This window comes from Dermacentor andersoni, chromosome 2, assembly GCF_023375885.2.
Source record: "Dermacentor andersoni chromosome 2, qqDerAnde1_hic_scaffold, whole genome shotgun sequence".
Taxonomy (NCBI): domain Eukaryota; kingdom Metazoa; phylum Arthropoda; class Arachnida; order Ixodida; family Ixodidae; genus Dermacentor; species Dermacentor andersoni.
This window is the reverse complement of record NC_092815.1, coordinates 240,969,221-240,994,595: the sequence shown is the minus strand read 5'-3', so window position 1 is coordinate 240,994,595 and position 25,375 is coordinate 240,969,221. Positions and strand designations below refer to the sequence as shown.

The 25,375-nt window shown below is 43.7% G+C and overlaps 1 protein-coding gene across 2 annotated transcripts in view; it reads right to left on the bottom strand.

Annotated features, from left to right (window-relative positions):
- The window catches only part of Bcs1 (mitochondrial chaperone BCS1), a 95,791-nt gene that overhangs the window by 69,766 nt on the left and 650 nt on the right, over positions 1 to 25,375 (bottom strand). For both annotated transcript variants that reach the window (XM_050186697.2, XM_050186698.2), the window contains exons 2-5: positions 23,465 to 23,589; positions 16,578 to 16,789; positions 10,868 to 11,007; positions 2,781 to 2,975 (exon numbers count right to left, since the gene is read on the bottom strand). In XM_050186697.2, coding sequence (XP_050042654.1) covers positions 2,781 to 2,975; positions 10,868 to 11,007; positions 16,578 to 16,789; positions 23,465 to 23,575 — 658 coding nt within the window. In that variant the 5' untranslated portion in view covers positions 23,576 to 23,589. The remainder of the gene's footprint in view (positions 1 to 2,780; positions 2,976 to 10,867; positions 11,008 to 16,577; positions 16,790 to 23,464; positions 23,590 to 25,375) is intronic.

Below are 25,375 nucleotides of genomic sequence, written 5' to 3'. Positions count from 1 at the left end.
TGCCTGACGCCTTTCTTTATTGGGATTTTGTTGCTTTCTTTATGGAGGACTACAGTGGCTGTGGAGCCACTATAGATATCTTTCAGTATTTTTACATATGGTTCATCTACACACTGATTATGCAATGCCTCCATGACTGCTGAGGTTTTGACTGAATCAAACGCTTTCTCGTAATCAATGAAAGCTATATATAAAGGTTGGTTATACTCCGCACATTTTTCTATCACCTGATTGATACTGTGAATATGGTCTATTGTTGAGCAGCCTTTACGGAATCCTGCCTGATCCTTTGGTTGACGGAAGTCTAAGGTGTTCCTGATTCCATTTGCAATTACCTTAGTAAATACTTTGTAGGCAACGGACAGTAAACTGATCGGTCTATAATTTTTCAAGTCTTTGGCGTCCCCTTTCTTATGGATTAGGATTATGTTAGCATTTTTCCAGGATTCCGGTACGCTCGAAGCCATGAGGCATTGCGATTACAGGGTGGCCAGTTTCTCTAGAACAATCTGCCCACCATCCTTCAACAAATCTGCTGTTATCTGATCCTGATCCTCCCCAGCTGCGTTCCGCCTTTGCATAGCTCCCAATGCTTTCTTTACTTCTTCCAGTGTTACCTGTGGGATTTCGAATTCCTCTAGACTATTCTCTCTTCCATTATCGTCGTGGGTGCCACTGGTACTGTATAAATCTCTATAGAACTCCTCAGCCACTTGAACTATCTCATCCATATTAGTAATGATATTGCCGGCTTTGTCTCTTAACGCATACATCTAATTCTTGCCTATTCCTAGTTTCTTCTTCACTGCCTTTAGGCTTCCTCCGTTCCTGAGAGCATCTTCAATTCTATCCATATAATACTTCCTTATGTCAGCTGTCTTACGCTTGTTGATTAACTTTGAAAGTTCTGCCAGTTCTATTCTAGCTGTAGAGTTAGAGGCTTTCATACATTGGCGTTTCTTGATCAGATCTTTCGTTTCCTGCGATAGCTTACTGGTATCCTGTCTAACGGAGTTACCACCGACTTCTATTGCACACTCCTTAATGATGCCCACAATATTGCCCTTCATTGCTTCAACACTAAGGTCCTCTTCCTGAGTTAAAGCCGAATACCTGTTCTGTAGCTTGACCTTTAATCTATACCTCTTATTAATTTTGATTACAACTGCTGCTACCTTCTCATTAATGCTGTAGAATTTGTCAACGTTGCCTGCTATGTCCTTTGGATTAGGAATCTTACTCCGTATTGCTTCTTATCACGGAGACCTCTATAGCAGAGGACATGGCTATTATTCAACAACGTATAAGACTCACCAGTTCTTCTAATCTCACTAAGGCCGATGATATCCCAAACAATGTCTGATAGTTCCTCAAAGAGTACTGCTAAGGTAGCCTCACTGGATAGAGTTCGGCAAGTAAAGGGTGACAGGGTCAGTTTCCATTGGCGGCCTGTCCACACCCAGAGATTCTTAGCACCCTCTGCTGCATTACAGGTCTAACCGCCGCCTTGGACAAGTGCTCCGCAGCTGCTGGGAACTGAGGGCCGTGAGTTAATTGTAGATATCATTGGGGAGGTTGTGGCCGAATACTGCACCAGGGAGGCCAATTTCTGTTCTGGTGAGGGAGTGTCTTTGTTCAAGCTTAGTGGGCCTTCCTAATTTGGTTGTACCTGGATTAGTATGGCCCCATTCGCTCTTGCCATCTTTCGCCGGTGTCAGGCACCACTCCAAGCCTGCAGATGTAGTGCTCTGGAGGATGTCATATTCCACGAACTCTAAGAGTCAGCACTCCTCCCTCTATTAAACAACTTGCTTTTCTAACCTTTGTGTGGCCCAAGCTGGAGTATGCCAATGCTATTTTTGAACCCCACCACAATAACTTTATTAATGCCCTCGAGTCAGTTCAAAAATGCGCAACACGATTTAGTCTGTCAACTTATTCATACAATTCAAGCATCTCAGCATTAAAAGCCCAAATAAACTTACCCTCTCTAACCTCACGCGGTGGAATAGCACGTGTTAAGCTTTTTCATAAATTTTTCCATTCTTTGCCTTTTGACAACCTGTCCATAAAAATAGCACATAGCACTGCCCGTACCAGTCACTCTAACACAGTACCATACCACAGTACCACAAGCCCATACTGTGACTTTTCAGCAATAATTTTTTCTACGCACAACACGAGACTGGAATGGCCTGCCCACCGAAGTTGCTACTATCATCAACCCACTTGCATTCAAGCGGCTCATCGAAATCATGCCTTTGCAATTTGTAGTATGTTTCTTTGTGACTAACCCCCCACTCCCTCATGTAATGTCTGAACAAGAGACCTTTGAGGAAATAAATAAATAAATAAATAAAGTGAAGCTGTGATGCACTGACAAAACGAAACAGCCCATCTCGATGACAGACACGCAGCACACTTTGGCGGCGAATGTGCTCTGAAATTATCATCCCAGTCGGCAGAAAAAGCAGCGAAGTGCCACCGCTGACCACAGTGTCTAAATCATCAGACACCACTGAGCTCTCGTGTGGAAGCACATGCGTCCCAAAGAGCTAGGTGGTGTTTGGCGAAGAACGTGCCCAGCAACTCAGTTGTGCAAGAGTATTTCCCTTCACAACGTAAAAAAAAAAGTCAGGCCACTGAACACAACAATGGGTAAAAGACCCAACGAAAGCTGTCCACTTTAAAGGGCATTTCGCGTCTGTCTCCTCACACTGTTTACCATTTTTAAGAGGTGCCAGTCAGGCTAACGTTGCACGCAACTACACGAGGCTCACCTCGTTCAGCATACCACTGAGGGTTGGCGATGAACTCCCGGATGTCAGCGAGCAGACGCTCGGCTATGCCGGCGTCCAGGATGACCGAGTCCAAGGGCCTTCGCTGCCGAGGCAGCCCAAAGGGCCGCCACTCTGAGCCCATGGCACAGTAGACGACTGTTCGGCCGGCCTCCTTCTCCAGGGCTAGGGCACGCGCTGCACACCAGGAGGTTTCATGACATCCCAGTAGGGCACAGCCTTATTAAAGTCGAACCTCTTTATAACAACACTGGCACGGCAGGGCACACAGCAGTACGACGGGCAAGGCACTGACCGCTGGTGCTCCCAACATCGTGGTGTTAAATGCCATCTCATTAGCGAGACACCACAGCAACCGCCCACACCCCCATCAACTCACGGCAGTCCAACCAAGCCAAGTTGTAAGGGCCAAAATGCACATGTGCATCGAGAGTGTTCCATTTTAACATGGAGTAAAAAAAAATTTCCCCCATGCATATTGAGTTGTACTTGTAAGTACTACAACCGGTGTCATTTTTAGACACGAAGAAGGCCATACACAAACTTAACTCTGCTGCCACCGCCATCAGTCAAGACCGTGTCTGTGATCTCAGGTTTGATCAACAATGACGCCTACAGGTATGAGCATATTTATGGAGAGCTTCCCTTAAACTTTGTTGGCAGCCACTTCACCTGCTGTTGGCAAATTTTTTTCCCTGTACTGCGTAGGCCATGATTAAAAAAATGAAATTCTGGGTTCTCGTGTGCAGAAACCATGATCTGATTACGAGGTGCACCATTGTGGGGAAATATTGATTAATTTTGACCACCTGCGGTCCTTTAACGTGCACCTAGATCTAAATACACAAGCGTTCTCATATTTTGTCATCAAAATCTGGCTGCTGTGACTGCGATCGAACCTGCGACCTCAAGCTCACCAGTGTAACGCTCTAACCAGATCTTCTTGCACAGCAGTCGGCAGTCGAAGTTGTGGCTCGGTGCCGAGTCAACATGGCAGCAACGTTATACACAGCCACAGTGCTTTGCACGAGCACATCATGTAAAAAATCGAGCATGCAGTCTTCAAAATTTCAGCTGCTGTTATACATTGGTTCAAAGGGCAGGTGATGATGCCACGGGGAAGTCCCAAAGGTCAAGGCAGGTCCAAAAATCAATCATCTGAAATATCAGTTGGTGACTATATTTAGCATTTTAACGTTTTCAATACCAGAAAACATTTTGAGCCATGTGAAAACAAATTTGCTTCACTATAACTGCTAGTGTGTTGGATCTCGTATTATTGCTTTCGTTATAGCAGAAGAATACTCCATTGAAATGAAGCTTGAGCAAGCAAATTTTATATCTACTTAATTAAATCCAATGATTTGTTTTAATTGATCCACGTCCCTTATAGAAAAGTTCAACCATATGTCTTTCTGTACTAAATCACATGGCTAGTACTGTAGCTCAGCTGTAAAAAAAAAGATATATATATTTCTTTATTTGTTTGTACCAGATTTTCACAGGCACTATCCAGCTGGTAACTTAGTGGGATAACTTTGTCTTGTCATTGTATATTGAGGTATGTATGTAGTGAAAAAAAAAAAGCATCACTGCCTTTGGCATTACCCCAGTGCACTTATCTAAGGGAGTGGCCTATCATGCAATGATATGCATCAGTGATGTACATCCAATTACACACACATACAAGCTAAATATTAAATGGTGTCATGGAAGTCTGGCAAAATGAGAAGCCAATGGATGTTTTTTACAGTGAAGCTATTAAGGGCTAGTTCCCCCAGAGTCGTCCCCATGTGTAGACACAAAACTTCCCATACACTGGCCAATCCCGAAGATAGTGCAATGCCGGGCCGACCCGCGGCAGAGGGGCGGTTCGCCATTAAGGGGCCCACAGGGGCGCAGCCAGGGGGGGGGGGGGGGAGGCAGCTTAGGGGCTTCAGCCTCTCTCCGAAATTTTTTTCGTGCTGTCATGCACCGCCGACCAAAACAACCCCTGGTGCCAGAAATCCTTCTGGATTTTGTCTAGAATGTCATTTTCACGCTCAAAAAGACATTTTAGCGCAAACATTGCGAACTTGGACCGGATTTCGCGGCAACGCCCATGCACTGGGAGTCACATGACGCAAGGAGCCCCATCCGAGCACAAAGTTTCAAGGGCGTTTTGATGGCGAGCGGGCTTGTCGCGGCATCTCGCAGAGGCCACGGAATCTACAATGTGCATGGATTTCAATTCCGAAGCTTTATGGGTATAAAGTTCTCATAAACTTTTGATGTGAAAGGTGCTTTGACGTTTCCAAAGTCGTGCTTTAGATTTTAAATTCCGGAACTTTGTGGGTTTGATGTTGTTATAAGCATTTGACACCAAAGGTGCATCAAGTTTTCTAAAGTTGTACATTGGACCGTACAACGAGACAAGCCAAATCAACACACTATCAAACAAGTTGACAAAGCATGCAGCAAGGTCCGATGAGACAAAGCGTTGTGATGGTTCATTTGTGCCATCATGCCAAAGAAAAGAATATCACCATTTTTTTCACCTACGCCAAAGCATTCATGTCAAGACACTAAGGCCAGCAAAAGCAAATACGTTCTTATTTATTTTTTCTACTTTGACTTTTATTCGCTAGGACACATTGAGCCTCCTCAATTTTCTTGTTCTTGCTACCCGCGGGCTGCCACGGGCTGCGCACTGCATGCGTTTTTCTCGTGTTGCCCCGACCATCGCGCGGCGCACTTTGGTGTGCGTTTGTTTTTCTCTGGCCGAGTGGATTTTCGCTTAGTTGAGTTTTGGACGCTTTCTGGCTAGCAGACGAGAGAAACAATGGTTGCTAGCTGCCATCACTGCGGGGACTCGATGGATTGCAACGCGTTCACTAGAGCGCAACCTCTCCGGAAAGCCTTGTCTAGCTGGGGTAGGACACCGAGCAGTATACGTATGCTTCTCTGTGTACCAAGCGCCTCACGTTTTCTTTGGTATTCCTTCAGTAGCCATATTAGGTGCCCAAAGTAGGCATTTAATTGTGGCCAGCATGCTTTCCTTTGCGTTTTTTCATTTCGGTGCCCCCACCCTACAAAACAAAGAAAGATGTTGCGGAGCAGCAAATTGTCGCATGGTAAAAGTTCGATTTGGTTACTTCTTCTTCTTTTGCGGAAAGTAATCGGCCACTGAATGCTTCAGTTCCCCGATGCTATTATTATGTTATTGCAATAGCAATTATATGGACACTCCAGGTGCATTCCTGTCGTCGCCGTCGCCCTCATGTTCCGTATAAAGTTCAAGGGAGATAACATCGTGACCACACGCCGCGTGCTGTACGTGCGAGTAAAAGCGTAGGAGGGTGGTGGTGGCATGGGTGAGCCGACGATAGTGGCTCAGTATTGTGTGTGCAAGGAAGAAAAGCAGGGAGGAAGCGCGCCGCCTTCCGTCGCGCGCGATACATCAATGGGAGTGGAGGGAGGGGTGGCGGGCCTTAGGATTCTGTGATCTGTGAATCTGTGATTGCGCAACATGTTTATTTGCCTTGTTTGACATATTATATACAGTGACATTTTCTTAGATACATAGATTTATTGGAGACTTATACATATATTTAAATATCTTGTTGCAAGGTCTTGTGTATACGTGCAGTGAACTTTGTTTCCAGTGACACTTCTTTTTGCCCTTTATCAAGCTGTATCTTTGCATTTGTATATTCCATTGTATCTTCACATTTCTAATGCATGAGGGCAAGTGAAATGAAAGTGAGCCAACCCGCTGCGCATAATAATGGTTCGGTTCATTATCTGCGAAGCCTGCGTGTAGCACACAGGCTTCTCTCATTTACAAAAGTGACACGCAGGTGTGAGGCTAAATGTTCTTTAATGCTCTCATACACTAGGTTGAACATGGTCACATGACATAATAGGTGCTCCAAAAGTTCAACTGCATAGTGTCGTGAGTTTTTGACAGCTAAAGGTGTTTCCCACAAAGAAATTAGTTGCCGGTTGGTAGTCGTGTACGTTGAACATTGCATTTCATTGGCCACTGTGAAGCATTGGAGCAAACTGTTCAAAGAAGGATCTGAAAGTTGCAAAGTGGATCCAACACTGGGCCAAAGCCACCGTGCAATCACCCCCAACACAATTGCAAAGGTTGAGGAGCTGATTAGACAAGAACAGAGGATAAGTTTCGATGAACTGGCAGAGGACGTGAACATCAGTCATGGCTCATTTCACACCATAATTCATGAACACCTCGGTTATCGGCTCTTGTGTGCGCAATAGATGCCCGAAGATGAAGATGCCAGAAGACAGAGAGGTTTGGCGCAGCCTTGACTCATCTGATCCGATATCACAATGAGGGTGATGACTTCTTGTCTGCAACAATGACCAAGGACGAATCATGGTGTCGCTACTACGAGCCTGAAACAGGACGGCAAAGCTTAGTGGAAACATTCGAATTCACCACCCCCAAAGAAAGCAAAGGCCATCATTTCTGCCGGAAAGGCATTGTTGACTTTTTTTCTATCATCCGGGGCCATAACAGATTGAATTTGCTAAACCTGGAGAGACTGTCAACCGTTTGCGATATTGTGAAATGCTGGATCGGCTGCGTGTTGCAATCAAGAACAAATGACGTGGAAAATTGTCGAATGGGGTCATCTTGCTCCACAATGCCCGTCCCCACATAGTTGATGTGGTTAACACAAAATTGGTAAAGTTCAAGTGGGAAATGCTGCAACATGCACCTTGCAGCCCAAACCTGTCGCCTTGCGACTTCCACATTTCGGGGCAATTGAAGAAACAGCTCAAGGGATCGAGATTCGCATTGGACGATGACATGAAAGAGCCAGTTACAAACTCTTTGAAGCAGCAACCCAAGGAGTTTTATGAGACGAGAATCACGCAATTCTTTAGTATATGGGAGAAATGTCTAAATGCTCATGGAGACTACTTTTAAATAAAGTACCTCGTTTGTCATATATCTGCATTTGCTCACTTTCATTTTATTTGCCCTTGTATATTTTACAGAACTCCTGCTTTTTATATGTGCTCTCTGTTGCGACTATAATTTTAGTGCAATTACTCACAACACACGATCGATGACAGCTGCTTCTGCGCAGTACATTGGAACAAAGGACAGCATCATTGAGGTTTTCCCCTGGCCGTTGCATATGTACAAAAATGTAAACAAGGTTCTTGAATGAGAAAGTTTCATTAAAATATTTGCCCTGAACTTGTTTATTTCATGGCCTTGACAGTTTTCATATCAGCGGCATGCACTGCTTTGCTGGTTTTGAACTGATATAGTTCTAAAGTTCATGTGATATTTTCTTTACTTATTAAATAGGCAAAAAACGTGCAAGCATTGATATCAGTTATTTCCGGCACAATTTTTGGGACATACGAGTATATTCTTTTATGAAAAAATACGTATTTTACTTCTCTTGACAGTGCACAACGTTTAAGAATTTCTTTGCAGCACTTTTGGCAATGACAATGCAGGTATTATTCATGTACTTGATCCCTTGACAAATTTTATAAGGAGGAGGCCGAGCTGCAACGGTGAGCCCCCCCTACCGAATAAAATTTCTGGCTAAACCACTGCTACACAGCTACACTGGTCATCCTCCTTCACAGAGTGGAAGTGCACTTTTTAGCCAAACGTGGTTCACAGGAAGATGGGTTCACGGGAAAATGGACGCTAGAAGTGATCAACAGTGCTAGAGCAAGGAATGTCGCTGGATCCAACATTTAAACAAGGGGACTGGTCTTCACCAGGGCAGGCAGCAAATGCTTTTCTTGGCAACGTTTATATACAGCTCACTCCTTTCCCAACGCTAATGGGGGGAGGAGAATAGGCAGTTGCTTGGAGTAGGGCGAGAGAAGTTGAAATCAGGAGTGTGCGAATACTGATAATAGATTTAGAATCAAATATTGAATCAAAAAGAAAAGGTGGAATATCGAATCAAATATTCAATATCAGAAAAATTAACGCAAACCTCTACGCTCTCAAATTTTGTGCAAAAAGCACAGTGCTGCACGAGCTCAGGAGGCTGATCACATTACCAAGCACGAATCTTGGTAGCTGTAAGCAACTTACGTACCTACGAGTCCAGATGCATGGTATGCTCTACTCTCATTAAAGGAAACACCAAATTAGTATGCTAGCATTGATAATAACCGAGTTCATATACGAAAGTCTGGAAAATATTTTTTTATCGATAGAATGTATGTCAAATGGAATTAAATGCTTTTTTTCCCCTTTGAAGCTAGCTGAAGATATATGAAGTCGTCCTAAATACCAATGGGCCTTTCCTGTGCTTAATGGCATCAGAAAGTATTGCTTTCCAGTTTTCTTCCAGGAAATGGGAGGTTCTTTTTTCCATCATTATGGCAGATGGTTTCTGTGGGTTATCGTCGGCTCGTTAAGGCCAATCTTCATGAAAGACAAAAGCGAGGGATGTGTATCAGGCCACTCGGCACCGCTCTGGCAGACAATGGTGCCACACGCATCAACTGCGGTCAGTGCCAACGGTGAAGAGTTCTCAAGTCAGGGGGCCCACAGCAAGTTTGTGTGATGACCCCCCCCCCCCCCTTATTTTTGTCCATATCCATCTGCCGCCTGTGTAAATGCGTCTGTCACATGACATTTTTGAGCCACCCATGTAAATCCAAAGCTAGTCTTGTGATGGGTCACTCAAAGCTACGAAAAGAGAGCATGCGCCTACAAATGGCATTCAGAACGAGGGGCCACCCTATAGTATTTCACAAAGATGAAGGCCACGAACATGCAACGGTCATGCCGTGCACTCGCCTTTGTTGGTGAGGCGGTTAGTCCGCTTTCTGAGGGCCGTGGTGTGACTGCTGTAAATAGACCTGCGTTGATTTGGTAAAAACAACTTTAGCCGGCGACACCCAATGACACAGCTCCGATTGGGCCTAAACAGCTAGACAGTGTGGCCAATGGTGTGGCCACGAAAAAAATTCAATTCCAGAAAGCTTCTCACTATTATGTTCCTATGGCTGGCTCATCAGTGATTGGCCATGACATCATGCGTACCGGTTAGATAGACGACCGCTGAAGTGGCATTTGCGTCCACAACCAACCAGCCGGCAACTACCGCGAGCATGCGTGGCAAGTTTGCCTGTGTGCTCGCATGTGGGTAGAAAGCTGCAAGGTGCTCGAATTTGCATGCGACAACAGTGAACTCGTGTATCCAATACAATCAGCATACCTTCTGGCGGCTAACCAGCCCAATCTTCACACATGCTTTCGCACTTTCCACACAGGCTGCTTTTGTTGATCCCTCCGATCGCGTACCGTTAATTGTTTCGATCGGTCCAGTCTACCCGGTCGACCCTTGCGCTGATAAAAATTGTGCGCCATGGGAATGCTGCACGCGTCAAGGCACTGATCGTGGCCGGGTCATCACCGAGGGTACCGATATTCAAAAAACCTAATATTCAAGAAGTCGAATATGAGACATTTGATTTGCAAATCAAATTATTTGAATGTTGACTATTTGATTTGAAATAGAATATTCTAGTATTTGGCCCACCGCTAGTCGAAATGTTTAAGAAGGTGGGGGCAGTCAAGTCTCGTTATAATGGTGAGGGAACAAGGGGGATGGGGGACTAAAACAAGAGAGTCTTCTTGTGTGACAACAACTACACGTGCATGTCATGGCATGTATGTACAAGACAGATGACATGCTGCAAAACACCTCTCAGGATGAAACTTTGGCTATGCATATGTAAGTGCATTGTCACTGCTATAGTATACTGAAGTAGAGAAAGCATTAATGAATATTTTGGGGAAGGCATGCAGACACTCCACAGTAACGATAATTCTGCACAAGAAGAATGTAAAATGAAAATTAAGTGGAGATCATTCTCTGAATTACTTCGCCAAGTAACGTGCATTTTCTTCTTCTGCTCTGTTGTGTCTTCCGTTGTTCTTTTTATCCTTGTGTGCCAAATTAGAAGGCAAGTAGGCTATTTTTGGACACAGTAACAATTCAATTCGATTCAATTTATACACAAAAGTGACAAAGTGGGAGTGATGCAACTGAAGCTGAGCAGCCCACCTTCCTCGAGCAGGCGGAAGAATAGTTGCCGGTCTCGGCCCAGGGCAGTTAGCGTCACCGTTTCCCAAGGCACGCCCATGTGCAAGTCCAGGGTGTGCTGTTCCCGGCTGCGTTCCACTCGGATCCATGAGCCCCCATACCTGATATTGAGAAAGAGGAAAAAAAAGAAAACTAGGACATCTAAGCACTCCTTACAAGTCAAAATGTGAAAGCATTAATGTCCAATTCAACGTCGCTGAGCTATCCTTTGAGTTTTGAACTCCTCGCAGGCAAGCGAGTGGGTTGAGACACTTGGTGCATTTTCATTTGGCCTTACATAGGCGCAGTTAGAAGGCAGGCGAGAGCTTGCAAGGACAAGGAATGCACGGATAACACATGGCTTTCAAGAGTGAGGGTGATGTAGTGTTATGGTGATGTGATCTCCCCTCACGCAACACTAGGAGCGCTATCACAGCAGCCGGTGTGCCCTTTCACCCGCTCTACTCCGTTGAGATGCGCTCGTGACCTGGCGTTGCAACCAGCGGGAAATTTTGTGCTGTTTCGCTCCTACAGATGACAGATGCTGGCTTTTCGATCAATGAGCTGTTTCATGCTTTCGCATCAAAATGTGCTCGTATATTAACACGCTTCAGTAGTGTTTAGTGATCTGTATCTGCTGACCATTAACGGGGTATTATGATAAAAAACATCTACTCAAAATGTTGAAAGTTATTGCTCTTTTACAACTTGTTTTTCTTTCCAACTAATTTTGCCAAAAGACATACTTTCTTCCATTTTCAAGCCTCAATCAAAGCATTAAATGCATCATAAAGCAGGAGAACTATTGACGTAAGAAATAATCCAGGTAGAGGAACTTACAAGGCACGCAGCCTCAGTGAACGCTTGTTACTATAAACGCCACATTAACGACCATCTCAGAAGCTCCCTGCTGAGTATTCATACTCCCAATGTAAAGATATTTTAGTACTATGAACTTCAGAATACCAAACGTTCCAGAATTCGTTATTCAGGTTACATCATCATCATCATCATTGTCAGCCTGTTTTATGTCTACTGCAGGATGAAGGCCTCTCCCTGCAATCTCCAATTACCCCTGTCCTGCACCAACCGATTCCAACTAGCACCTGCGAATTTCTTAATTTCATCACCCCACCTAGTTTTATGCCGTCCTTGACTGTGCTTCCCTTCTCTTGGCACCCATTCTGTAACCCTAATGGTCTACCTGTTATCTAACCTACGCATTACATGACCACATTCAGTTTAGATATCATGTTAACAATCTCTCAGTACGATTCAATATTCCAAAATTTGGGGATTCTTCGATTTCTGTGTGTCCTGCATGGCAGCCAGAATGGTAAGCTAGCAGACGACAAGGTGCAGAAAGGGAACGCCGCAGCACACAGAGCTTCATACATTACCTACTAGAGAGAACTCTGGCACTAGTGTCTATGGGAGCTGCAATCGAGGCGGTTCAGCTGGCATGCGAATAATGGTTCGTACATGGATTTCCTTAAACTTCATCCTTGTCACTTCAAATAGTTTCATGGCTTTCTAATCTCATCCTTTTAAGCAAAGTGCCGTGTCATCAATAATTAAACCATTAAAATTGCCCAAAGCGAGGAGTCAAACACAGGACAACTAGTACAGAAGCCCGATATAGAAACCATTACGCCACGGATGCATGCATCGACAAGCGGGAAAAGGGCAAGCAAGCACGTTGAAATGCTTAATGCGTTTCGATTTGGCCACCTCAACAGACTAAACTGCTGCAATTAGCGGCAATTATGTGTGTTCATAGGGTCTTCTGCATTTATAAAGGTATAGATTGCTTTGAAATTTAGGCCAGTGAAGGCAGATAAAGCATAATAAATAAAGCCACGAGAACGTCTGAATCCAGAAACACGAGGGTCCCATGTACTACCCATCATTCCCATGGTGACTAAACGATCACCGCACTAGAGTTCTCTCTAGTAATTACTGTAGGAAACGCTATGCTGCGGTGCACGGGTTTTCTGAGATGGCACCAGAGGACAAAAGCATGGGTAGGGAGTTTTTTTTTTTTTCTGTTGCGCAGGAAACAACGCATCAGGTCAGGTTTTGCGAGCGTGTGCTCCAGCCAGACAAGCGTCGCCCAGCAACGAAGGCATGCCTCTTCCTCTTGCGCCTCTTTCTAGAGCCGTACCAGCTACACACGCGGAAAAATGCAACCTCCATGTTCGCGTGGATGCCACATGGTCGGACTTTCCGGACGGTGTCTTTTACAGGCGCTTACGCTTTGGAATAGTTCAGGTGTCTCCCTCAAGCATGTCAGTTGTGGTGTCCATGGCAAGGATGTGAAAAACAAACAAAAGAAACATTGCACTTTCGAGGAGACATGGAGTGTCCTCTTTGTCATGGTTTTCTTAGAGTCAGCGTTTTTTGCATGCGCCACTCTTACTATGATATCTGATGAACTGATGGGTTGATGGGCGAAATGGGCTTTCCCTATAACGACCTTTCAGAGTAACAAACAATTTGCTGCGGTCCTCTGAAGTTTGTTACATAGAGATTTCACTGTTGTGGGGATGCGTGACTCTCACGCCTCCCCTGAGATCTAGTTTTCCCGCATAGCTCGTCTCCTGCAGGGCGGCTTCGCCCGTTGCGTGGCCTGGCGCCGGCGGCGATCGGAGTGGTTGAAGCGCAGTGCGAGAGATGGCGCTAGTGTTGCGCTGCTAACGCCGCCGACAGGCGAGGTTACTTGGGCGCCGAAAGGAAGGCGCTTGCTCTCTTTGAGTTCGGGAAGCGAGCGGGACGGACGTGCCGCCCGTGCGTGCGCCGACCATGCTTCTGCGAGACCGCCTCGCGTGGCCGCCTTCGAACGCGCCACCGTTGGCGTGACCGAACACGCGAACGACCAGGCGTTGGGATCCAGCATGGGGCGAACATATTCGCTCGCAATGCGGTCGCGGTAAGTCGGACTTCTAGATTTGTCGCACGCCCATCGGCATGTTTTGTGGATAGCAACTCGGCTAGCAGGCATTGATCTATGAAAGGTGCGATAAATGCCCTTGTGACTGTTTGCACTACTGTGTTGTCGTTCCTTTGTCCCCAAGAGTACGGAGGAGAACCCCATATCTCCCACACTGTATACATTCAGTCGAGCCTTGTTATAACAAAGCCATATCTGAAATGAGAATACCATCATTATATCCAATATCTGTTATAAGCAAGTATTCACTGCATGCTGATATTGGTGAGAAACATTTCAGATTTACATAGTTATATCCATGTTTGTTATATAATATTCAAATCCCACTATAAAGTCAAACCTTGTTATATGGAGTGTTTTATCATTAGCAAAGCTTTTAAATATCCCCCATGACACGTAACACCAGTGCTGCCAACTAGAAACGAAAAAAAAAAAAACCACAAGTCAAGATCCTTTCAATACTCTAAAACCTGCGATACGAACCCCCAAATATGCTAAAACCTCACTAAATGCAGACAAGAATCAGAATCAAATTCAAAATATGTTTAATTTTTCCTACATAAAACACGCTGGAAAAAAATTACGCTAGACATAAGAGCCTGTTTCTTATTCTAAATAATGGAATAAAAGATAAATTATAGATAAATTAGTGCAACTGTAAATAGCAGAACTGTATTGTGAAACAAGATTTTTAGAAAATATACTTCCATGAACTACAATCAGTGGCCAGAAAGCTGGTTGAACTACCTGGCAGTGATTAAAATTAAAGAAAAATGTGCTTTGTACTATTACCTTATTACGGCTGCACGTCCTCTGTGTGCAAGTTCAGTGGCATAGCTGCGTCTCGGATCAGCACTATCGCTGACCCAATAGACCTCCATCGTGCTGATCTTGCAAAAAACGTGCTCAGGCAGCAGGTAACTTTTGCAGCATTTTTCATTATTTCGGAAACCAGCCGACACAATAAGGATGGCAGAAACGCGAGGTAGAAATGTGAAATACACGGTTTGTGGATAATGATTGAATTCCCTCTTACTTCCAAAGCTGCATGTTTGGGACACGTGACGCACAAATTAGTGAAAAAATATTGAAGCTTTTGTACCACAAGAAGGAAGCCACCATTACAAAAACACTAAAAAATCCACCACCTGCATCAAGAAAAATGTTCCCGCTGGCAGCGAGAAAAAAAGCTAAATCTAGCAGGAAAACCGCTAAATTGGCAACACCGTAGCACAGTTCCACTTCTTGAGCTAGATTACGCTTAGAGGTAGCCTTTACTTGCACAAGAAATGACAGTGAATATTTGAGTAGTTAACACATTTTTGTTAATTAGCTTTTAAACCAATTACTTTACACCACATATTGAGATTTACTAATTTAAAATAATAATTTTGGGGTTTCATGTGCCAAAACACGAATATGATAATGAGGTATGTCACAGTGGAGGACTCCGGATTAATTTTGACCACCAGGGGTTCTTTAACACACATCCAATGTACAGTACACGGGCATTTTTTATTTTTTTCAGTGATTTATAAAAGTGACAGCTCTAACCAAGCTCCAAACTGGGCTCGACTCGTGGCAACATCTGTAGTTCGTAAGCAATGAGAAGTGACTGCAGGTATCGCTTTCTCTCAACTAACATATGTAACGCAGATTCATTCATTAGACGCCACTGATTCCGAATTCGATTGTCAACGTCCTGGCTCATAGACCTAACATGGTTTAACTTGACTGGTGAAGGCACGTAAAGTTGGTTACTCAAAACTAAGTGCAACTAATTGCTTGCTGCTAATAGAATAGCCCCTAAACTGTAACTAAATGTGAAAACATGAAAGTCAACATTACTCTTCTTATCACAAAATGGAATATTTATTTTAATTATATACAATAGCTTTTCTTTGACGCTGTAGTAGCGCTTGAAGCACAAGACGCCATGCACGAATGCAAAGCCATATTCTAAATCTCTTTGCTCCTGCGTGCCCCAACACTAATACCCGGAAAGCTCTTTGGGGCACCAAACTATTGGGGTCCCTATTCTAAAACTCCCTATTATCTCTAGAACCACAATAGCACTCAGCTACATCGCTGACTTAATGCATATTGCATGCTATGCTCATCTTAAACACCTTGCTGGTGGGCTACAGGATGAAGCAACCACATCCTGCTAAACACTTCTTCAACACGGTACGGTGCTGCCATCTATGATCAACACTTATATGTGTGATCGACACACACGCATGTGATGCATTTACTGTTAAGCTTTATGTCATAAAAAGAATGAGCAGCAAACCTGCAACTGCCTTTGTTGTTCCTTCTACTTATCTTTTTCACTATAGACCTTGGAGTTAAGTGCCAAGTAGCCCAACATTGATCCAGGTCATAATGGAACAGGTTGCAACATTTCTTTGCCGGAGTACAGTGAACCAGCCATCATGCCATTACTGTTGCCACGAAACCATCCTTTGCTGTCGTCGAGTCATTGTCAATGCTGCACTGCCGCCTTGCTGCTGTCGTCACCCACATGCTCGCATCACACAGAATATCTAGCCTTACACGAACATGTAGAGCCATCTCGCAATGGTATGCACAATTCCAGAAAATGCTAGATAGCGAGCTAGCTGCAAAATGTTTTTTTTTTCTTTATTGTTCTGGCTCTGTATACAGCAAAGGGAGCTGCACACCCCCCAAAAAAGAAGAGAACAAAAACAAAGGCGTCCCTGCGTGGGGAGAATAGCTCACGCAAAGAAGTGGGTGCCCACGCTGGGTATGAAGTCGAAGGAGGTGCGAGCACTGCCACCCGCCTCGGGCTGCAGGAAGGTGGTCTCGACGCTCAGGTGCTGCGTGTGGCGAGCGTGCCGTGTGATCCACTGCAGCAGCCACTGGTAGCTCTTGTCCCGGCAGGGCACCTCCAGAGTGATCATGTAGTGGCGCCGAAACAGCACCATGCCTACCTGCAAGAACAAACTCCATGGAGCCGTGGCACACGATGTGTGCAGTACCGAGCTTACAGCTGTGAGCAATATGCACTGCGAACAAAAGGGTGCTGGATCTCTTTCCAACTCTGCATACGAACATCCGCCACTCAATAGACTAGCCCCGTCTTCCGACTGGCCAGCCAGCATATCGTGTCGTCAATGCACTTCCTTTTAACAAAGGAACAGATCCCCAGCTCTCGTTTTAGACTCCGTCTTAACACCGACTGTAACACTTCTTTTGTTTTAACAGGGAACCTATTACATGGCTGTGACATCATGCATAAGAGCAGTGAGAGAGATTTGTGTAATAGCTGCAACTGCACAGAGGCACACCCTTAAAGGAAGAAATTGTTGCAGCAACAGAAAATACGGCTGGGAAACTGAGGGGCTCGATATTTTGTTAGTTACAACCACATGACACCAACACATAATGAAGCCAGGGAAAGCCGTACAAGGTAACCTAATTTTTCTTCTTAGTAGAATTTAGTTTTTAGGTAAGTTGAAGTTGATTTCAATTAAAGAGAGCCGTAATTTGCTCGTTCACTTTCCCTGGCTCTATTGTCCACTGGCATCAAATGGCCCTCTTTATTTAAATTAGATTTTACTTACGTACAAGTCCAACATCTCAACTTCAAGGTGAAAAGTCATGTTCAGATGAAAAAGAAAGAAAAGGCCAGTGAATGCAGCTAATTGTAGCACACTAGCATGTGACAGAGAGATACAGACATAGCAAAGAAACAAGAAAAAGCATTTTATCTATATCTGCTTCGCCGCCCTGTCTACAGCTATGATGAATCATCAAATTTATTAACTCACCCAGATTCACATTGTTTACAACCCCTCATGGCTGTTATATATATATATATATTCTTTATTTCAATTTTTTAACAAAGGCAACATTTCATATTGATAGAAGAAATCAATTTTCAAATTATATGTTATTATTAGGACCACAAGATGAGGCATATTGCTTTGTGACTTATAGCCCCATGTATGTGACACTTTTCAAAGTTTGAAATGTTAACATAAGTAAGCTGTACAATTACAAAGTAAGCACTTTCGGGAGCCAACAAATTTGTTAAAAGGTCCCTACCAATTGTTGTTAAGAAAAACCATGTTTACGGCAGCTCCTATTTCGGCAGTGTAATTACATAACAATGGAAATATCACAAATTTAGGGGCGTTTCAAACTTTTCTTTCAAAAATTCACTTTCTCAGGGCACCATTTCATTATTTATTTTACTCTTTATTACTTGTGCGAGCCAGGTGAAAAGTGATATTATGGATTCATTATTCCACGTGCGAAGTGGCTTTGAAGTTGCAAAAGCACACTCTGCATGAAAACAGTGCTTTCAGCTGGTGGTCTTTCATGGCATCTTTTTTTTTTTCGTAGGTCAGTAGCTTGGTGATGAAATAATGGTTTTGACTAGTGCATACACTTATATAGAACCTTGTTGATACAATGGTATGTACGCTTTCCTGGTGCCAACGTTTGCAATTGAGAACACAAGAAATGACTCAATTTTAAGAATATTTAACTGGTCCACACGTTCCCAGAAAACACGATCTTTAGGCACCACCGTTCAGTACATCGCCAAGCTGCAATCATATGGTACACTTCCGGCCGTTAGATTACATGCACACAAAGAAATGCGCAAGGCACACACGAACGAGAACAGTAGCCGCCTGCTGTGGCAGCTACACCGCAATACTTGCTCGCCCGCGACACGTGAAAATGCCGGCGTGCACCAATTTTCTTATTCTGGAACCGGCAAATCTCCTCCCGGGTCGTTACACCGCCTCATTCACACCTATCGCCGGCAGCCCTATTGTGATAAGTACCTTCACCTATCTGTTTTACAGCGCGTGGGGCCATGACGTGGGGCGTAGTGCCGATGGAAGCGTATTGCATGCTTTTAGTAGGTGATAACCCAAACGTGCCGCCATTCCCTGCTGCTGGTGGCACGATGTGAGCATCACTCCAGCACCATCTGGCATTGCCCACCAGCTCGATTTCGTTTAGGTCTCTCATCACTGTCTCAAACTTCTATGCAATAGGAAAACAACACAATGTGCCTCGGGCCGCGAAAGCCTCACCAGCTCGATGCCCATTGGCGTCTTGTGCCACAATGCTTCACATTACGTAGATGTCAACTATAGGTGAGTATGTTCAAATTTTCTAGTTACTTCGTATCATACGTTTTCCCAGTTAGTACGTTTTCTCTTGATGTTTTCCCCAGAACATATGAACGAGTTTCTACAGTGTGTATATGTATATTATGTATATATATATATATATATATATATATGTAGGAATGAAATTTAAAAAGGGAAATATTGTAACTTGTTTTGATGTCCCGTGGAATCACCAGTCATAAAACCTACTGGAAAATTATGTTACACTCAATAAAAACCTTCCTCGTGCATTTAGGGACCATGCTAGAGAAAACAGAAATGTACTTGGCAGCATTTCATAACCCAAAAGCTGCTGCAAACACAGTAAATGAACATGCCACGAACATTGACTTCAGTGCTACAAATACAATTCATTTTTGCAGTCCTATACATGCTAATTAATTAGGAACTAAAGTAGCAAATGATTGCTCTATTAGGCTGATACGTAATCATCATCATCATCAGCCTACTTATTTCCTCTCACAGAACAAATGCCTCTCCAAGCAATCTCCTCTTATCTCTGTCTTCTTTCAGCCAAATTCATCATATGCTTGCAAGTTCCCTTATCTTATCGGACCACCCAATCTCCTTGCACACGTGAATGCAACAAAGCCATTCCCTATGCACCCTCCTCTTGTTCCTGTAATAAAGGGGTTCCCAAACTTCCTGGCCTTGGGGAGCCCACACTGCATTTCCAAAGTACCATGAAACCATGCTGCGGTATCACTTCCTGTTCCATCAATCCTTGCATGGTAATTAGCTCCTTCTCAAGCTTTTCTTTGTTGTTGTTGCAGCTGTTACGCTACAATTTCTAGCCCCATAGTGCTGCCCAGTCGAACCTCAATATAACAAACATAGATATAGCAAATTAATTATCAGATATAATGAAGCAAATAAAGAATAATCCTTTTTTTTCACCAATATCACCATGTATGCTTATAAATATGTAATGAAGGTATATTGTGGTGGATGTGGCTTCATTGTAATGTAGTTTGACTGTACACTTTTTTATCAAAAGTGTACGGGCTACATCACCTGTGACCACCATACTGAATACAAGCTGTTTAGGCGAGTTCCTTAAAAAAAAATTAGCATTCTGAGGTTTTAAGTGCCAGAATCACAATATGATACTTAGGCACACTATAGTGATAAACTCTACAATAATTTTGACCACCTTGGGGTTCTTGTGTACTTAAACTGAGTGTTCTTCCAATTTGCTCCCATAGAAATGCAGCCACCTGGCTGGGAATTGAGCCCAAGACCTCATGCTTAGCAGTGAAATGCTTACCACTAAGCCACCGCGGCGGGTAACAGAGGGCCTGTGGCATGCTACAAGTTCCAATGCACTGGGGATTGAAAACGTGCTCTCGTACTCATTATCCACAGATCTGGAGTGTTGGAGTGTTCAACATACATGTTGAAGGTGCAAGTTGTCCAGATATTTCTGACAAAGACTGTACATGCAAGGGGCAATGAATGACAGCGCCTGACCTCCGGGATTTATTTATGTGAAGGGGTTCTTTGTGAAGGTGCCTCACAACATGCTGTCTCCCCAAGGACACACAAAGGCAGCAATGAAAGGGTAGGTAGCTTGGAACAACATCTGGTGTGTTTATCAGTTTAAAGGGGGACTAAGAAGAACTAACACACTGTTAGGCTGGACTGATAGATTACCATGCCGAGAGTTGTGGACATGCAAGTCTTACCATGACAAGAGGCTTGGCAAGCCAGAAAGGGTGTAGAAACAAAAGACTGGTGACAATGCCATCCTGGAATTACAGCTCTCTATGACGTCACAAATTTTTACGCCGTCTGCTTGGGACTGGTTATTTATCAACAGAAATGGATTTACTCCCACTCAAATGCAAACAACAATACAACCTGGTAACTATAAAATAGTAATATACTCCTTCAGCACGTAGAAGAGCTGAGGTACACAAAAATAACATCATCATCATCAGCCTGGTTATGCCCACTGCAGGGCAAAGGCCTCTCCCATACTTCTCCAACTACCCTGGTCATGTACTAATTGTGGCCATGTTGTCCCTGCAAACTTCTTAATCTCATCCGCCCACCTAACTTTCTGCCGCCCTCTGCTGCGCTTTCCTTCCCTTGGAATCCATTCCGTAACTCTTAATGACCATCGGTTATCTTCCCTCCTCATTACGTGTCCTGCCCATGCCCATTTCTTTTTCTTGATTTCAACTAAGATATCATTAACTCGCATTTGTTCCCTCACCCAGTCTGCTCTTTTCTTATCCCTTAACGTTACACCTATCATTCTTCTTTCCATAGCTCGTTGCGTCGTCCTCAATTTAAGTAGAACCCTTTTCGTAAGCCTCCAGGTTTCTGCCCCAAACGTGAGTACTGGTAAGACACAGCTGTTATAAACTTTTCTATTGAGAGATAATGGCAACCTGCTGTTCATGATCTGAGAATGCTTGCCAAATGCACCGCAGCCCATTCTTATTCTTCTGATTATTTCAGTCTCATGATCCAGAGCCGCAGTCACTACCTGTCCTAAGTAGATGTATTCCCTTACCACTTCCAGTGCCTCACTACCTATTGTAAACTGCTGTTCCCTTCCGAGACTGTTAAACATTACTTTAGTTTTCTGCACATTAATCTTTAGACCCATCCTTCGGCTTTGCCTCTCCAGGTCAGTGAGCATGCATTGCAGTTGGTCCCCTGAGTTACTAAGCAAGGCAATATCATCAGCGAATCGCAAGTTACTAAGGTATTCTCCATTAACTCTTATCCCTAATTCTTCCCAATCCAGGTCTCTGAATACCTCCTGTAAACACGCTGTGAATAGCATCGGAGAGATCGTATCTCCCTGCCTGACGCCTTTCTTTATTGGGATTTTGTTGCTTTCTTTATGGAGGACTACGGTGGCTGTGGAGCCGCTATAGATATCTTTCAGTATTTTTACATACGGCTCGTCTACACCCTGATTCCGCAATGCCTCCACGACTGCTGAGGTTTCGACTGAATCAAATGCTTTCTCGTAATCAATGAAAGCTATATATAAAGGTTGGTTATATTCCGCACATTTTTCTATCACCTGATTGATAGTGTGAATATGGTCTATTGTTGAGTAGCCTTTACGGAATCCTGCCTGGTCCTTTGCTTGACAGAAGTCTAAGGTGTTCCTGATTCTATTTGCAATTACCTTAGTAAATACTTTGTAGGCAACGGACAGTAAACTGATCGGTCTATAATTTTTAAAGTCTTTGGCATCCCCTTTCTTGTGGATTAGGATTATGTTAGCGCTTTTCCAAGATTCCGGTACGCTCGAAGTCATGAGGCATTGCGTATACAGGGTGGCCAGTTTCTCTAGAACAATCTGCCCACCATCCTTCAACAAATCTGCTGTTACCTGATCCTCCCCAGCTGCCTTCCCCCTTTGCATAGCTCCCTATGCTTTCTTTACTTCTTCCGGTGTTACCTGTGGGATTTCGAATTCCTCTAGACTATTCTCTCTTCCGTTATTGTCGTGGGTGCCACTGGTACTGTATAAATCTCTATAGAACTCCTCAGCCACTTGAACTATCTCATCCATATTAGTAATGATATTGCCGGCTTTGTCTCTTAACGCATACATCTGATTCTTGCCAATTCCTAGTTTCTTCTTCACTGCTTTTAGGCTTCCTCCGTTCCTGAGAGCATGTTCAATTCTATCCATATTATACTTCCTTATGTCAGCTGTCTCACGCTTGTTGATTAACTTCGAAAGTTCTGCCAGTTCTATTCTAGCTGTAGGGTTAGAGGCTTTCCTCTAAGCCTCTAACAAAAATAACAATACGACATTAATGACATCACACAGATGACACCCGTGCCGAGGTTTGGGCACAGAATTGAAATAAGGAAGCTTTGCATGCATTTCCTCCACCATAAAAAAACCAACCTTTTCTATCTAAAGAAATTGAAACAGTCTTGAATGAGTAATCTACCAGTATGGATGCTGCTTGATACAAGTTCAGTAGCTGTAAATAGACAAACCAGTGCCATGACCACGATCACATAGTATTTTATGTTCACAGCTGCAAAAAATGCACTGGTTAAACAAAAAAATTGGCAGTGGACACATCCTTTGGAGATGACTGGCAACATTCATGTCAATAGAAATCTGTTTTATGATGGGTGTGTAATTGATGATTACACGTTTTATCCAATATGACGATTATTATGAAGGGCGGCACATACCCAGCTGCACATATATAGTATATGGTGACCCAAGTTGGCATCACAGAGGTTCACTGAAGAGCGCCACACACTCAAGTTGGCTCACATGAAAGGAAAACAGTTAGGTTCGGGCGTAGATACCGGAAAGCATGTGTAGTATTCTAAGAAAGCTAATCGCATTAAATACCGCCTTCCACCACGAATGCACCATCTCAAGAAATTTTCATCATCCCTGCAGCAATATGACACACAGAGGACGATTCGGTGGACTCAGACACACGCATCACTAACCTGCATTCCCTTCCGTAGTACTGCCGCTGCTGCGCCCACCCCAAAGAGCCCAAAGCCAGCCCCGAAGTATGGGTTGGTGCCAAGCTGCGACAGATACTCGGCCACGGTCATCTCTGTCTTGAGGCCTGCGACACACATCAGTCCAGAGGTTGTATTTTCAATTCATCGCACTGAGAAATGTGTTGCCTACTATGACCACTGATTGGCTAAGCTGACAGCTGCAGACATTAAGGAATACCAATGTAACCAGGCATACTTCTGGTGATATTTTCATATTTTGTAGCTGAATGCCATACTTATGTGAATATAGGTAGACCCTTTTTTGTTTGAAAGTATTCTCAGGATGGGCTATCAACCTATATTCATGAACAAAGCTAGCAAAAGTACTGAGCTAATGGAGTTCCTCCATCGCACCCACCATAAAGACAGCCTGGAGACTATCCAGAATGACTTTCGGATGTTGTATACTCAAAGCACTATAGGAACCCAAGATGACGTCGTTTGGGGTGCTGAAGATGTTTGCAAAGCATCCAACTACGTGTACTTCTCTGGCAGTTCCAACAAGGATGTAGCCTGTGGCATCGACTAAGGTGCTTTCTTTAGCCAAGCTTACGGTAAATAAAGGTGCGTCATGTTCAAAGCTTCTTTTTTTTGTATAAAGTATGGGTCGACCTATATTTGAATTATAATCTTTAATTTCTCACCGAGTTCCATATATAGGGCTCGACCTACTTGCGTATTCAGCTTATTTTCAAGTAAATACGGTACTCTGATTTTCGGTCTAGACATTCCAAAACTGCAATGTGGGCTATGAGTGATATGCCATATATAGTGAAAGTTCTGGCTGTTGGCCCTTTGCACCTTCATGATGCTCCAATATCTTGGTACATGGATTCCATTGCATTGCATCATAATCAGAATGAGCCTACAGAAAACATTATTTTATCAGACAGGTTTGATCTCACAGCCTCGGGAATTTCGTAGTTGTCGAGCCATGTGGTGATAAAGGAAGTGCACAATTTTTACAGTGACTAGGTCTGTCTGTATTGCACTTGATGCTGAACCTGCCCACTTTGTCCATGCGCTGAACCCCTTGCCCCCATTACTGCGCTGAAGACCATGGAAATGCTTGCAACTCCTTAAAGCCTTGTGATTAAGTTTAGTTAACTGACACGATCAAGTGTTCACTGTCTATGATGTGGTTACTGAGAGTTGCAAATATCTCCAAAAATTATTTTATAAGGAACAAAGGGCAAATTTCGATTTTTATTACATTCTCATAGCAAGAAATTCATACGTCAACTTCGGGTCACATGGGATCCAAGCACATTTTCTGTTGGGCATAAGATGTGCTGAAGATCAAAAAGTCATTGCATGCATACATTTCCACATATGCAAGCATGCTCGACACAAGACAGAGCATTATTTAAAAACTTTTTGTGCGCAAACAGACAGGGACAAAGAAGAGGGGCAACACAAGGACTCCTTCAGCACATATCTTCAGCACAGTCCTTTTGTTGCCCCTCTTCTTTGTCCCTGTCTGTTTGCGTACAAGTTTTTAAATAATGAATCTGTTCCAACTCGGCCGACTCGCAGTTATGCTTCAAGACAGAGCATACACAGACATGGTCACACACCGATTCAATGGAGTCACCTTGAATGCCACCTCATCAGGGTGAACAATTATGTCTATATACGAAACACCATAGCCTGATCAACACACCTGAGCACGTCAACTCAGCATGCATGGAGTTCAAAGCTAATGAATCTATTCAAACCTCTATGCGACGTGTATATATACAGGTCGCAGATAGAGTATGTGTAGGTAATATGTATGATGCAATGAACGCCGAATATGATAAAATGATTAACGAAAGTATTTCATTTTTGTATGCCAACCAGAATGCGTCA